Source organism: Myotis yumanensis, unplaced genomic scaffold (genome assembly GCF_028538775.1).
Source record: "Myotis yumanensis isolate MYYU_CA2020_CCGP unplaced genomic scaffold, mMyoYum1.0.hap1 SCAF_9, whole genome shotgun sequence".
NCBI classification, from domain to species: Eukaryota; Metazoa; Chordata; class Mammalia; order Chiroptera; family Vespertilionidae; genus Myotis; species Myotis yumanensis.
The window spans coordinates 66,084,494-66,099,855 of record NW_027223760.1 but is presented as its reverse complement, the minus strand read 5'-3'; the positions used below and the strand labels follow the sequence as shown (position 1 = coordinate 66,099,855).

The 15,362-nt window shown below is 48.9% G+C and overlaps 1 protein-coding gene across 2 annotated transcripts in view; it reads left to right on the top strand.

Annotated features, from left to right (window-relative positions):
- Positions 1 to 4,702: 4,702 nt before the first annotated feature.
- NOD1 (nucleotide binding oligomerization domain containing 1) overlaps positions 4,703 to 15,362 on the top strand; it is a 31,004-nt gene continuing 20,344 nt past the window's right edge. For both annotated transcript variants that reach the window (XM_070424512.1, XM_070424513.1), the window contains exons 1-2: positions 4,703 to 4,781; positions 13,880 to 14,188. In XM_070424512.1, the coding sequence (XP_070280613.1) occupies positions 13,985 to 14,188 (204 nt within the window). In that variant the 5' untranslated portion in view covers positions 4,703 to 4,781; positions 13,880 to 13,984. The remainder of the gene's footprint in view (positions 4,782 to 13,879; positions 14,189 to 15,362) is intronic.

Genomic DNA, 15,362 nt, shown 5'->3' with positions numbered 1-15,362 from the left:
GTGAACACTTTTCTGTGAAGTTATTTTCTTGAGTGGATCTTAAGTGTATTCTTGCTCTGTGACAAAGGATAGACTTGCAACTTAATGACAGTGCTGGTGAAGCGCTCTGCTCTGGAAATGTTTTTGTTTTATCAGCTTCATAAGAGCAAGCAAGCTGCAAAGACAGTTGATAATAAATTTTTTTTTTTAATTTAAAAGCTGCCACACTCTTCCTCAAGGAATACATGGATGTGTGGTTTATCCTACATTCCCCACTAAAGTACTACATTTCATTTTGTTAGAGATTCCAATCATCACACATAGTAGGTCTGCCCTTGGCCATATGCAGTCTCTGTGGTTAGAGGATTATTGCACAGACTCTGGAACCAGACACCACTCTCCAGCTGGGAGACCCTGTGCCTCGATTTCCTTGCCTGTAGAGTGGGGACAGCCAAAACACTTATGTTTAGGATTGTTTTGAGGAGTAAATATATGTAATGAGCTTAAATAGAACCTGGCATATAATAAGTATTAGCATCATTCTGGTTCTTATTGAAGAATTAAGCCTGTACAGGGCCACCCTTGGAATGGGATTTTAAAGTAGAAGCAAGATCAGGAGGAAAAAAGTGTTTTCTCGAAGATACAATTAATTCTTGGCTTAGAAAGAAATGGTCACCTTCTTAACATTTATTAACTGAATAAATGGAGAAAAGAAGAGTCATGAATAAAGCAATCCTGGTTATAAAAAGCTATCCTCTGTCTCAGAAATGTAGGGAGCTGGACCTCCAAACAGGTTCCTGGAATGTGAGTGAACTAGCTGCAGGAGCATAAAATAAGGATTCATTGTGTTCTCCTGGGAAAAATGACCAAAGGACTTTCAGCTACAGCTGTGATTCTACAGTGACACTGAGCCATAGCCTGCAGGTGAGACCATGTTTCGTAGCTGTTAATACCTCACTAGTTTCAAGTATACCCTCCAATATTCTCGTTTCCTCCAGTTCTCAACTCCTCCAAAGAAGACCAAGTTTGTCACTGACCTGCTAATACAGTTATGGTAATAACAGTGAGCAGAGCTCAGTTTTGCTTAGATACTAAAAATCAAATATTACTCTAATGATCTAGCTCACCTAAAATTATAACTTTTGAAAAATTATGACTTTGACTTCTTGGAAGATAGAGTAGACATACTCTTTCCTAATCCTTTAGTTATACACTGCTAAAATCCCTGAACATTCTATATAAAACAAACAGAAGACTGAAAGCTGGAGAGAAGGCAGACTAGCCAGGGACCTCAGGACCCAAGGCATGACATGATGCTGAATTCCCTGGGTTTTCTTTTGCTTTACACATCTCACTGAGACTTGTAGCCGAAGAAGCCAGTAACCCAGAAGCACCAATGAGCACAAACAAAAAATGACAACAGTAATAATAAAACCTGCTGTGTCTAGCAAAATGAATAGGAAACAATCTAGCAAGACAAAACTTTTAGAGAATAAATGCTTTACTCCAATCAAACCCCAGAAAAATTGTGGACCCCCTGACCTCTAGCCAGCAAAGGTCAAGAGGGAACCTAGAATTCTACCCTCACCAGGCTGTATCAAGGTACCCTCACCAGTCCCTGGCCACCACTACCAGGGTGGTGTCAGAAAAGCCACCAGCAGTAATGAGTCCCACCTCCCACCCCTCTTCCCCATAATGACTTCTTCAACATAGTGCTGGAAGTTCTAACGAGTGCAATAAGGCAAGAAAAGAAAATGAAAGGCATACAGGTTGGAAAGCAGTAAATGAAACAGTCCCTATTTATAGATGACATGATTGTCTATGTAGGAAATACCTAAGAATCTACCAAAAGTATCTCTTAGAACCAATAAATGAGTTCAGCAAGGTCACACACAGCATACAAGATAAACATACAAACATCAATGGCTATTTCATATAAAAGGAATCATTCAATATGTGACATTTTGGTGTCTGGCTTCTTTCACTTAATGTCCTTGAGGTTCACCAACATTTAGCATAAATCACTTCATTCTTTTTTTTAAGTATATTTTTATTGATTTCAGAGAGGGAGAGGGAGAGAGAGAAACATCAATGATGAGAGAGAATCATTGATCGGCTGCCTCCTGCACGCCCCACACTGGGGATCGAGTCTGCAATCCAGGCACGTGCCCTGACCAGGAATCGAACTGAAGCCTCCACTGAGCCACGCTGGCCAGGCAACACTTCATTCTTTTTTATGGTTGTATTCATTGTATGAGTATACTACAATTTATCCATCCAACTATTGATCACTTATATGTTTGTAGGTGGGAATATAAAATGATACAGCTACTCTGGAAAATAGTTTGACAGTTTAAGAAACTAAACATGCAACTACCCAGTTGGACTCCTGGGTATTTTCATTCCTAGAGAAATGAAAACTTACGTTCACATAAAAACCTGTACATGAATGTCCATAGCAGCTTTATTCATAATAGCCCCAAACTGGAAATAACCCAGATGTCCTTCAACATGTGAACAGTTAAGCGATCTGTGTGGTAATACTGTGAAATGCTACTTACTCATCAATAAAAAGGGAAGGACTATTGATCCATGCAATGACCTGGATGAATCTCCAGAGAATTATGCTGAGTGAATAAAAAACAATCCCCAAATGTTACATACTGTATGCTTCCATTTACATAACTTTCTTGAAATGACAAGTTATAGAAATGGAGAACAGATTAGTGGTTGCCAGTGGTTAAAGAGGGTGTGGTGTGGTATGAAAGGAGAACATGAGGGATCTTTGTAGTGATGCAAATATTCTGTATCCTAACTGTCAGCGCCTAACATCCGGGATGTGATATTGCAAGATGTTACCAGTAAGGGTGCATGGATCTCTCTGCATTATTTCTGAAAGCTGCATGCGAATTTATAATTATCTCAAAGTTTAATGAAAAAAAAAATTAACTACATATGCATTTTTTTTAAATGATGGAACCAGCAAAGAACAGGAGACTTTAAAATGACCAAGAAAACTAGAAATAGAACAAAAAGACTCTTAGAAAACAAATATATTATTGTTGAAATTAAATACTCGAATGTATATTGATTTCCTATTGCTGCTGTAACAAGTTGCCACAAATTTAGTAACTTAAGACAAAACAAATTTATTATCTTCCAGTTCTGGAGGTCAGAAGTCTAAAAGGGTCTCCCTAGGGCTAAAATCAAAGTGCCAGCAGGACCGCGCTCCTTCTGGAGGCTCTGTGGGAGAATCTGTTTCCTCTACATTTCTAGCTTCCAGAAGCCACACTCATTCCTTGGCTCATGGCCCCGTTCCTCCTCCATCAAAGCCAGCAACATCAGGCCACATCCTGCTCAGGCTGCCATCTCTGGTTCTTCTGTCTCCCTCTTCCCCGTATAAGAGTTTTGTGATTACATTCGGCCCACATACAAACAATCCGTGATCATGTTCCCATCTCAAAGTCAGCCGATTCCCACCTGCTACCTTCTCCATTGCCACATTCACAGGTTCCAGGTATAGGAGGTGGACCTCATGGAGGAGGTGGAGGGACTCGTCTGCCTATCCCAGACAGGTTAAACAGCAGATGCAAATGGTCACAAAATAATTAATGAATGGAAAAACAGAACTGGAAGAATTTACTCAGAATGCAATAAAACAGGATATGGGAAGAAAATGAGAGTTAAAAAGACCTGGAAAATAAAATGCAGAATCTTAGAGGTTCAAACAAGGGTAAACTGAAGGAATTAGTATCTTTAGCATCTTTTTAGTGCTTAGAAGTTTGCACAATGTATCCTATCAATTTTACTTTTGCCAAGTTTCACTTCTGAGTTACGAACATTCTTTCCCAGAAGGCAGCCTTTGATAGGAATGCCAGTATTCATGTGCATGCGTGGTCCCATGATTGAATGCATTTTTGTGTGAATAAGTGACAATTTTTTACAGCATCCCTATGCCTAATGTAGACTTTCCCCATTTCAAAGGTTTACAATATTTTTATGGGGAAATTTATTATGTTAAGGATTCCTTTACAAGTCATTACAGCATAACGTACAGAATATAAAATGTACACCACCACGAGCCGATTTAAGGACAGGAAGAAAAGCTTAGATTTTAAAAAGTGTAACTCCAAGTGTGTGCTCTGTCTTTTAAAAGTTTGCTTACTTTGAGCTCAGATTCACCAGAGAGCATGTGTCACATTTTAACAAGTTTCGCCGTCTGGAGGCAGGTGGAAGAGGGCGTAGGGGGGTAACCGGTGGAGGAAAGGGCTTGACTGTGGGTGGTGAGCACACGATGCAGTGCGCAGGTGAACACTCGTAGAGGTGTACACTTGAAACCTGTGTGGTTTTATTCACCAATGTCACCCCACTAAATTCAATTGGGAAAAAAAAAGTTTCACTGTCGTGCCCAGGCGTTGCCTCTAGTTGCAGCTGCTGGGTTGGCACTTTTAGGGTGACGGCCCTGGGCTCGCGGCGGCCTTGGCCCAGCTGGAGCGACAGTCCCCCTGTCCCCTGACTGCTCGGGCTCCGCAGGGAGCGCCCCAGGGGCTGCCCGAGGCCACCTTCTGCGCCGCGCTCCGCTGCCCGCTTTCCTGCGCCCCCGCCCCGCAGCCCCGCCAGGCCCGCCCCCGCCCCGCCCGGCCCCTCGCGCCGCAGCCAGGGGGCGCGGCTGCCGCTGCCCCCCCCCACTTCCCGGTCTGGGCGGCCGGGCGTCAGCTCCCGCCCTGTTCCCCTCCGTTGCAGTCCTCGCCCGGTCCTCCGCGCCCGGCCCCGCGCCCCCTCTCTGCAAACCTGGCGGCCACGTAAGTCCCAGCGCCGGGGCGGGAGTTCGCGGGCAGACGTCTCCGGGGTCCTGAGCGTGGGGCGGCGGGGTCCCGCGTGCGGGCGGAACGCAGAGCGGCTCCGGGAGAGCTCCCAGGGCACAGGGCGGAGAAACCGGGAGTGAGGAACGCGGGGAAAGTCCGGAGGCATGAACTGGAGCCTCAGCGGAGTGGTTTGTCCCACAGTGGTCTGGCCGGGGCTGCTCAGCTCTGCCTGCACCTTAGAATCTCCTGGGCGCTTTGAAAATCCAGATGCTCAGGCCGCACCCCAGCCTCGGCGTCGTTGAAACTCTCCGGGTGATTCCAACGTGCAGCCAGGCAGGGCTTCCCTCCGGCTTCCTGCGCGGAAAAGAAGGGGTGTGTTCCAAAGAGCTCCAACTATTCAGGCTTTGCGCACATTGTGAAAAACAGGAGGAATGCGGTTACGTTGCCCACTTGCTCTGCCTTCTGGGAAATGCCTCAGTTGTTGGCATTTCACATTCAGCTGGGGAAACCAGTAAACCCGTGGCCTGACAACTTCTAGGTTTCCTGCTTTAAGGATGAAGCTTGCCACAGGTCCGTCCGGCTAAAAGTACACCTAAGATTTACCATGTCCAGGGAACCATGATCTACCATGAATTTTAGGAGCGCACAGGATGGACCCGCCTCACCCTGGGGCAGATAGCTGTGATCCCACCAAGCAGGGCCTCTGGACAAGAGACAGGCTTCTACCGAACATGCGGGGCAGATAAGAAAGGTGGATTGAAAACAAACAACACCTGAGACCTAGGAGAAGCGTGGACTTCCAAAGGGTCTGTGAAGTAGGTTTTATTTTTGCGGAAAGGAGAAATACGTTTAAGCTTTGGAGCGCATCAAATTTGAGCCCAAATTCAGAATCTGTCACATGTGGCATGTGACCATGGGCAAGTTTTCTGACTCTCGGAGCCCCTGTTTTCTTACCTGAACAGCGAGGGTTAACATTGTACCTGTCCCAGCGCTTACATAGTTAAATGAGAAAATGTGTATCAAATGTCACATGAGCTGTCTGCGGGGTCTCAGATTTGCTGGCAGTGTCCTTAGACCACATCCAGGCTGTTGTTGTTTTGCTCCTGACTCTGGGCCTAGGAACAATGAATTCTTGGAAGACCAAAAACAGTCAGGAATTTGGGGAGGAGGGGACCCACATCCGACAATTGTCAATGACGGCATTCCAGCTGAGTATTTCACCCTGGTATTCACTCCATCTGCCATTGATTATCACTTGGATAGTAACAGCAGCCCTGTTAGGTCATTAGAAATACAGTGACATAATATAAGTGTAAGGTCTAGTGTTTTTACAGTATATGTGCAATCACGATATTTAATTGAAGAATATCAATTTCCTCTTTTTATCCAAATAAATGAGTTCAATATTTCTTCAAAATCTAAGACATAAGCCTGGGATTAGAGGTTTAAGTTACCAGTTTCCTTATGATTCTTCTTTTTGGGGGGATTTTAGGCAAGATGAAATTAGAAAAACTAAAATTTTTACCTGTACTAACTTTTGTCGTGCAGAAGCTATAAGTATTTTGCAGGTTTCTGGAAGTCCTGTTTTCCTTTATCTTCTGGGCAAAGTCAGTTGTGCCTCACACCAAGGGCCTCCTTTCATCCACACACAGAGTCTGAACTGGTTTGGAGGAAAACTCTTTGGCACATCAAATGCTCGCTGAGGGCAAGTGTTTTTCCCAAACTTGACTCTTGTACTGAGAAGTGAGTAGTCACTGGCATTTCCATTAATTGATGGTTTTCCTCCATTGCTAGGAAGCAAGACTTCCTGGCTTGAATTCTTAGTCTTGTGTTTTACCCAGGACTGTCCCAGACCAGACTGTGGGCCGAGATTACAGAGCAGAGTCAGCCAAGGCACACTTGCTGCCACCCCTCCCTTTTGCCATCTTTCCAGCCTCTGGAGCCAGGGAGCCAGCCGGGCAGGGGATGCTGTCACTCTGAGGGTGGCCTGGCCCTCTGATGGGGCAGAGTGCCCTAGCAAGAAATGTGCTGCTTTAGTGTCAGCAAGGCTGTTTTGTGTTACACGTCATTAAAACCAGTAGGGTATCTCTAGTAAACTGAGTAGACTGGCTCTTTGGAATTTGTTTTCCTAAATAGTAATGTTCCTATCCTATATAATAAAAGCCTAATATGCTAAGTGTCCGGTCAACTGGTCGGCTGTTCAGCCAATCAAAGCATAATATGCTAATGATGTGCTAAGGCGCTCAACCGCTCGCTATGACTTGTACTGACCACTAGGGGGAAGACAGTTGACCGGTCAACCAGTTGCTGTGACATGCACTGACCACCAGGGGGCAGACACTCCAACCGGTAGGTTAGCTTGCGGCTGGGGTACAGCCAATCGGAACTGAGCTAGATGGGCCGGACACACCCTGGAGCCCTCCTGTGATCTCTCCCCGGCTGGCCAACCTCCCATGTCCCGGCCCCAATCGTGCATCGGTGGGGTCCCTTGGCCTGGCCTGCACCCTCTTGCAATCTAGGACCCCTAGGGGGATGTCAGAGAGCTGGTTTCGGCCCCATCCTGCAGGCCAGGCTGAAGGACCACACTGGTGCACGAATTTGTGCACTGGGCTTCTAGTAAGTTATAGAAAACTGTAGTTTAAAGAGCTAATAAGTAGGTCAGCATGAAGGCCCGCATAATTGCAAAGGGAGCACCCGGTTAGCACCAGGTTTTGATTGGTTCATGTTTTGATAAAACATGAAGTTGCCACTGTGATACCTTTGTTTCGGGATGCGGATATCCCTGGCCCGTCCATGTGTTCGCACCACCATAGAGGTTGGGGCGGTAAAGATGTAGTGACTGGTAGGTGTCTTCAGAGCCACGTGTAACTGGGTAGGGCAGTCACATATTGCTGAGGGAAATCCTTCCATGGAAGAAGAAGATCTGTGAGCAGATGATGATTTACTTGAGAAAATATTTGGGTTGTTCTAATTCCCAAAAGATAAAAGTCTAGTGACTCAGAACTTACTGTGATTTGTTTTAACCCACTTCCCAATTGCTATCTCAGATCACTGTGATTTGTTTTAACCCACTTCCCAATTGCTATCTCAGATCCTCAACCCAAACTTTCTAGAAGGAAATGGATAGAAAACTAGGCTTTTATGGGGGGAGAGCTTGACTCCTTACAATCCAGGACAATAGATGGGTCCCCGGATGGAGAGGGCCGTTCCTGGACTTTATTGAACAAGGCCAGGGTCTTACATGTCATGTGAACTCAGGCACATTGATGATTTCAAGTGGAGATAAAAGATCTATAACAAAATACCAGACAGGCAGGCCTTTCGTGGAAGAAACCATGGGTTTCGGTGTCAGAACTGGGACCAAGCCCCTGCTTTATTCCCTAAATTACGGTGTGACTTCAGCCAACATATTTCACTGTTCCAACCCCACGTCCTCCTTTGTAAAATAGTTACACTAATTCTTTCCTTAGAGCAGTTTTGAGTATTTAATGAAATAATCGGTGTAAAGTGTTTAGCACACCAACTGGCTTTCAGTAAATGGCCATTATTATGTTAATAATGGTTATGATGACTCCTTGGGTTCAAGGGCTCGTCTTGTCACCTCCTGGTTATGTTGCTTTTAAATAAGGTACTTAATCCTCATGAGCCCCAGTTTCTATCTGTAAAATGGGGCTAACTCAACCCATCTGGAAGGTTGGTGTGAGGCTTGAAAGGAAGTAAATGATGATGCAGCTGACCTGGTAGACCCTGGATAATAATGGCCAACACTTACACGACTTACTGTGTACAGCAGGAGTCCTCAAACTATGGCCCGCGGGCCACATGCAAGTACAAATATTGTATTTGTTCCCGTTTTGTTTTTTTACTTCAAAATAAGATATGTGCTGTGTGCATAGGAATTTGTTCATAGTTTTTTTTTTAAACTATAGTCCAGCCCTCCAACAGTCTGAGGGACAGTGAACTGGCCCCCTGTTTAAAAAGTTTGAGGACCCCTGGTGTACAGCATTGCTCCAAAGGCTTTAGGTTTGGGGCTTTTTTTTTTTTTTTTTTGCTCATTTAATCTTTCCAACAATCCTGTGCAGTAGCTATCATTTCCCCCATTTTACAGATGGGACAACTGAGGCACAATGAGGCTAACTAACTAGCCCCAAGTCACTGGACAGCAAGTGCTGCACCGAAGATTTGAAACAGGCCCCCATTTGCTAGGCACTGAACCCGTGCTCAGGGAGTCCCCCAGCCTCTATGCTCAGCTCCTGTCACTGACTGGCAGGCGTGCTTGTTGATGCTCTTTGTAGAGCTGTGTTTCTGGACACAGAGCCCCACTTCCGAAGAACTTCCTGCTTATGAATCCACCCAGATTTGCAACTTTTAACCTCAGCCGTTGTTTACGCTGGGTGAGCTAATAGCCGCTGGGTGGGGTAGGGTGGGGGAACCTGATACTGGCATCAACTGATGTTATGAAAGTGGATTATGATGTTTATTTTCAGATAAATGTCATCTGAAATAAAACATACCTCCCCCCAGAAAGGTGTGTAGGGTATTTGGGAAGACAGAAGCCAGGGTTGGCAGTTCCCGGGACGGGCCTCAGATGGGCATGACAGCACTTAAACACCATCCCATCAGAGGTGCAGGGGACTTTTCCACGCACACTCACCACCTTTTAAAAAGTTCCTTGTTCATCACCCTCTTCCTTACACCCCAGTGCTCACCGGGGAACTTGCATACACTTGAAAGGTACAGGGTTTAGAGGGAAAAATTCTTTAATTGGGGCTTTCGGGGCACAGAAAAAGCCTCCAAATGGTGAGGGGCTGAGAACCCACAGTGCGTACCTGCTGGTGTGGAGGGGCCCACGCACCCCGTTTCCCCTCGCTCCTGGGAGGTTGTCGTGAGGTCACAGAGTGAGAGGCAGCGGCAGGTCAGGTGTGTCTCGGCTGGCTGGGCGGCCTGCTCCTACCACAGCACCCCACGGGGCGGTCCAGGCCCAGGGTGTGCCACCTCGGGAGAACTTGACATCTTCCCAACCTCTCAGTGCCCCTTGGAGCTGCCCCGACACGTCGCAGGTACCCTCCGGCCAAGCTGCGGGGTCCTCTGTGTCCCTGACCGTTGCTGAGTGCGGACACACACTCAAGTGGGGAGAATCAGTTTCGGGCTCAGTGTCTCAGCCAGCAATCAGCAGAGTGTTTATGTACTCAAGGCCAAGTTCACCGCCGGCCTCTGAGGTGACTAATGTATGTTGTTCTTGCGGAGTACCTTTCACTTGAGAAACCCCAGACACCCTCTGTGTCGGTCCTTAATGCCATCTCCGGATGTCCCCTGGCTTCCGGACCTGTGGCCGTGTAGCCCTTTCCTCTGCAGAATCACTTACATCCACTTACAGAGCTCCAGACCGGGTCTGGTTCCAGGCACGGCCGTCTGTCTTCATTAAGGTGTCTGCATTCTCGGGCCCCTCAGAGATGAGTACCAAGCAGGGTGTTTTTGGAGCTTTGGTTTTCAAAACCTGACAACCCCAGGAAAATGGCAGCCAACAAGGACATAGCAGCCCCAGAAGGCACTGTGTGAGCCACTGTCCCAGAGCAGGAGGGGGTCCCGTGCCAGGACGGTGCTCTGAAGTTGAGAGCTGGGCTCTGGGCAAACTTGTTAAACTTAGAGCAGTAAAATGACTGGGGCCTGCACATCGGAAATTATCCAGGAGTAAACTCGGCACGTGACCCTCCCTGAGAGCCCACGAGCTCTGGAAATGTACAGATTCCTTGGCATGCACCGACGAGGCACCTGCTGTGGCAGTGCCCTGTGCCAGGTTCATTCAGTTGACCCTTTTTTATCTGGCTTCCTCAGCATCTCTGCTGGAGATACAGTGACTAGCCAGCTGGACACTGTCCCTCATAGTCAAATGCTGGGCCTCAACAATGAAGCAGACGGACATCCTGGCCTAGACCACCTGCTCCTCGCTCGTGCTAAGTGCATGCAATGTGACTGCGCTGTTCTGAGGGCCGTGTGTGTATTCACTCATGAATCCCCACGGGGTCCCACGAGGTAGGCGCTGTTATTCTCTGCATTTTGTGGGTAAGAGCACTGAAGCCCAGGAGGGTGCTGTCATTTGTGCAAATCACACAGCAGGTGATTGGAACCGGGTCTCTTGGTCCTAGTGTCTTTGTTCTCACTGCCACCACCCATCGATGAGAAGGGGGAATTTAGGAAAGAAAGTACCACATCCTCTGAGAAGGTGGGGGGATAAAGTGTCCTGGGAGTTTCCAGCGGGAGAGAGAGGCTGAGGGAGGCACAGGTTGAGGTAGAGTCCCTGTCCGTGGCCCCTTCCCATTGGCGTCTCTGCTGGGGGTGAGGGAGGGGGGGTATGACACCCTCAGCTGCTGAGGGAGCTCCTCTAACCAGAGGGAAGCAGAAGAAGCACTTGAGACCTGGGCTCCAGTTCTAGTTGATCCAGACAGGCCTCGGCCCTTCCCAGGCCTCAGTTTCCTCGTCTCTAAAATGGGGGTGTTGGACAGCACTCTGTTCTATTCCAGAAGTCCATGGTTTCAGCAGTCTAGGGCGGGGCTGGCTCTGCATGCACTCAGCAGAGTTTATTGACCAGAAAGACATGCTTGGCTCTGAGAAATGAGCCAGGCACGTGGCTTCCCAGAAGGCCCAGCAGCTGGGAAAGGCTGTCTGTGTTCCGTCAGCGTCTGGCCCAGGACTCCCGTCGGCTCTGTCTGCGTGCCTTTCTTTGTAGTCAGGGTGACAGCGTCTGTGTCCGGAGTGCAGGCTATCCTGTACGTTAAGAAGAGAGAGAGAAAAGGAGACAGAGAGATGGAGGGAGAGAGCGGGGAGGCAGAGCAAAAAGGAGAGGAGAGATTGAGAGAGACTTCGAATCTGCTTGGAAATTCTGAGGAATTAAGTGCTTTCAGATACTTCAAGAAAATGAGTGTTAATGGAGCTTAAAAGCTTCAAATAATAATTGTAGCCTCATCCATCTGCTAACTTTTCTCCCGAGGGCGCTCTTCGTTTTCTGGTATGGCAGAGGCATACGGGCCTGGACTTGTGCTCCAGGTGAAGAGATGGAAAACAAAACAAGGAAAAGGAATAGATTAAAAAAAGGAAATCCCACAAAAGACAACCAGGAGAGACAGGGTTCCCTGAAGAATGGTGGCTCGAGTTTGTTGGGTTTCTGGAGGCTGGGAGCATAAGTGAGCTGATGTTGGGGTGGGCTGTGCAGCAGGGAAAGCAGGACCCACTCGAGGTGACCCACGGTGCGACGTGTCCTGTGTGCAGCTCTGTCCATGCTGCGTGGCGTGTGCCCACGGCTAGCTTCCTGTTCGATTGCCGGGGGGCAGCTGGCGAGCGGGGAGGCTGTGCTGTTCCCATCACCACTTCGTCCTTGAATATCCAAGTGGTTCCTGGCAACACACATGGTGTCATTGTCTTCTTCATGGCAAAGGGTTTGAGGAGGCTGTGAGGAGAGTCGGAAACCACCCTTGACATCCGGGAGAAGGGTTGGCAGGTCTGGGTGACCTGGAGACTATGTCCCTCAGCAGTGGGCGGCCTTGACCCACCATTCGTGTGTTAGGGGCTATTGGGACTCTCTGGATGTCTCAAGTTCAAGTTCCCTAAAAGACAGGGGCTCTACCCACGTCTCCCTTCCACTACAGAGGGCTCCAGGGGGACAAGGCAGCCCGAGGTAGAGCTATGGATGCCCTGGCCCTCTCTGTCCATTTCTCATCCATCCCCTATGCTCACCACACTGTCTGCCCTGCCGGACTGTAAACCCTGTGAGTGCAGGGAGGGAGCTCCTTAACCTCTGCGTGCCTCAGTTTCCTGGTTTGTAAACCAACAGGACCAGTGACCACCTACGGCTATCCTAAGGACGGAGCGATTGAAGATTAAATGAGGTGATAGTTACTGAGTATTTGCTGTAGGCCAGCCCTGATCTAGGCACCTGGTGAATATTAACTTAGTCCTTACAGAAACCCTTGGAGGTAGGGATTCTCATTGTGAGGAAACTGAGGCACGGGGAGGATGGTTAACTGGCTGATGAGCCGGGCCGATGTAGAGACCAGTCTTATCCTGCCTCTCCCAGCGGGAGGAGAGCATTAGACCCGTGCTGGGCCCAGCAGCTCGCTTACTCGGTGTGAGCTCTGATCACTCTGTGCCCTGCTGGGGTCCCCTAGCAACACAGCCCTCAGGAGAGGGTGGCAGGGCCCGCCACCTCCTGGAGGCTTCCCCGCACCCAGGCCCGCCTGCCTCGGTCCCCTTGGTGACAGCATCTTGTCATGTGATTGGCAGCTGGCGAAGGCTCTCAGGTTTGCCTTGGTGGCTCAGGCAGGCAGGGCCTGGCCAAGGAAGGTGCTACCATTGAGCATCATGTGATCCTCCGTTTGGCGCATGGGATTTCCAAGGTGCGGGGCTTTCACAGAGCAAGGGCTGGTGGGTGGGTCTCACTCTTCCTGATAAACTGAAAACCAGGTGAGCAGAGCATCTGTCAGAAACCAGCTTCTGCAGCACAGAAGAGGGTCTCGGTGGTTCCAAGAAACACGTGATGATGGGAAAGGTACAGAAAACACAGGTACCAAGGGCCCTTGAACAACATGGGCTTGAGCTGCGCCGGTCCACTTATAGGCAGATTTTTTTTCAGTAAATACTGTAAGTGTATTTTCTCTTCCTTATGATTTTCTTAACAGTATTTTCTTTTCTCTCACTTACTTTGTAAGAACACGGTATGTAATACATGTAACATACAAAATATGTGTGAACAGACTGTTTATGGTATTGAAGAGGCTCCCAGTCCCAGTTCACCTTTTTATGGAAAATAATATACTTTTTCATCTCTATTCTCGTCTAGGATTGAGGCACACTTTAAAATAAAAATAATCATTTAAAAGTTTTGCTAAGACAAGCCAACAAAAGGGTGTGTTTACCTCTGATCACCCACCTTAGCAATGGCACCCCCAGTAGACGCATTTCAGTGAGGATTTTTTCTTCTGTGGCCTCAGGTCACTGTGTGAGCATGACTCCCGCCTGCTCTGGGTAGATATAGCCTGGGACCAGAAGAGGGAGGGACCGTTTGGCCCAGGCCTTCTTGGTGATTGCGGTCGTCTCTTCAGGGGCCGCACTGAGAGGCAGGGGCCCTGGGTCCCGATTGTCCTTCGCCGGGAAGACACGTGCAGCCAGGATGAACCTGGGACCCGGAGCCACTTGCTGCTTTAACCATGGAGAAGCGGGACCGCGGTGAGATGGACACAGCCCCGTCGGAGCCTCTTCACTCCCACATTAAGTTGTTGAAAACCAACCGTGAACTGCTGGTCACTCACATCCGCAGCACGCAGTGTCTGGTGGACAACCTGCTGGAGAATGAGTACTTCTCGGCTGAAGACGCGGAGATCGTGGGCGCCTGCCCCACGCAGCCCGACAAGGTGCCGGGGATGGGGGGTTGGGGGGGGTGTCTTGGCAGGATGCCAAGTACGTTGGGCAGAATTTCCCATCGCAGCCATTTCTAGAACATAAGCCTTGCCTGATGGGCTTGTTACACAACTATGTGTTGTATCTCTGTGTTCATATCAAGTGCAGCCGCCCATCCCTCTCCTGGCCGTGCGCATTGGCCCCCCACCAGCCCATTCTTAACTTCACTTTGAGTAGAAGGGAGAAAGAAAACAAGCATAGAGCACCAGCTGGACGTTGCAGGGCGGGGAACCTATTTCTGCCAGGGGCCACTTAGATAGTTATGTCATCATTTGCTGGCTGATAATACAGAATTATCAACTTATAAATCAGCCTGCTCTATTTGGTCAAACATTTAATGAACTCGCCCCTACTGCCTGGGCAGGGCCAGACCAAATGATTCCATGGGCCTCATACGGCCTGTGGGCGGACATTCCCCACCCCTGATCAGGGCCTTTAAACGCGGCGAGCTGCGAGCTGCTGAGACTCAGCGTGGCCCTCTGGTCTGGGAATGACTGCATTCAAAGCCGGGTCCACAGTAAAGAATCCTCCCCACTCCACTGTGGGAAGTCTGAACAGCCCTTCGTTTCACTTCAGCCTTGTGTCACCTGAAAAATAAAACAGGCAAGACCCCACACTCCTCCCTGCTTAGAGGAGTGACAGACCTGTTTGCCACATGAGCCTGCTGGACTCAGAAGAGACCTGAAGGGTTTCTGGGAAAGCACAGTAGCTCACTGTTGTAATTTACCCCCTTCATCCTATCTAATGAAGAGGGAATATGCTAACTTACCCTCATGCTGTTGCAGAGATCAGCCAATAAGGAGGGAATATGCTAATTGACTGCCACGCCCTCAAAGATGGCAGCGCCCACAGCCACAAGATGGTGGTGCCCAGTTCCCTCAGCCACTCTGCATGCCTGCCTCCAGAGTCCCCCGGTCCCCTCAGCCCCCCAGCCACCCAGGGCCGCCCGAGGCACAGGTGACCAGGGCCAGCCAAGGCTTACACTGCTGGCAGTGGCAGCAGCAGAGGTGTGATGGGGGCGTCGCCTTCCCCTGATCACTGGGTCGCCTCCCGCCCCTGAGGGCTCCTGGACTGTGAGAGGGGGCAGGCTGGGCTGAGGGACCCCCCTCCAGTGCATGAATTTTCATG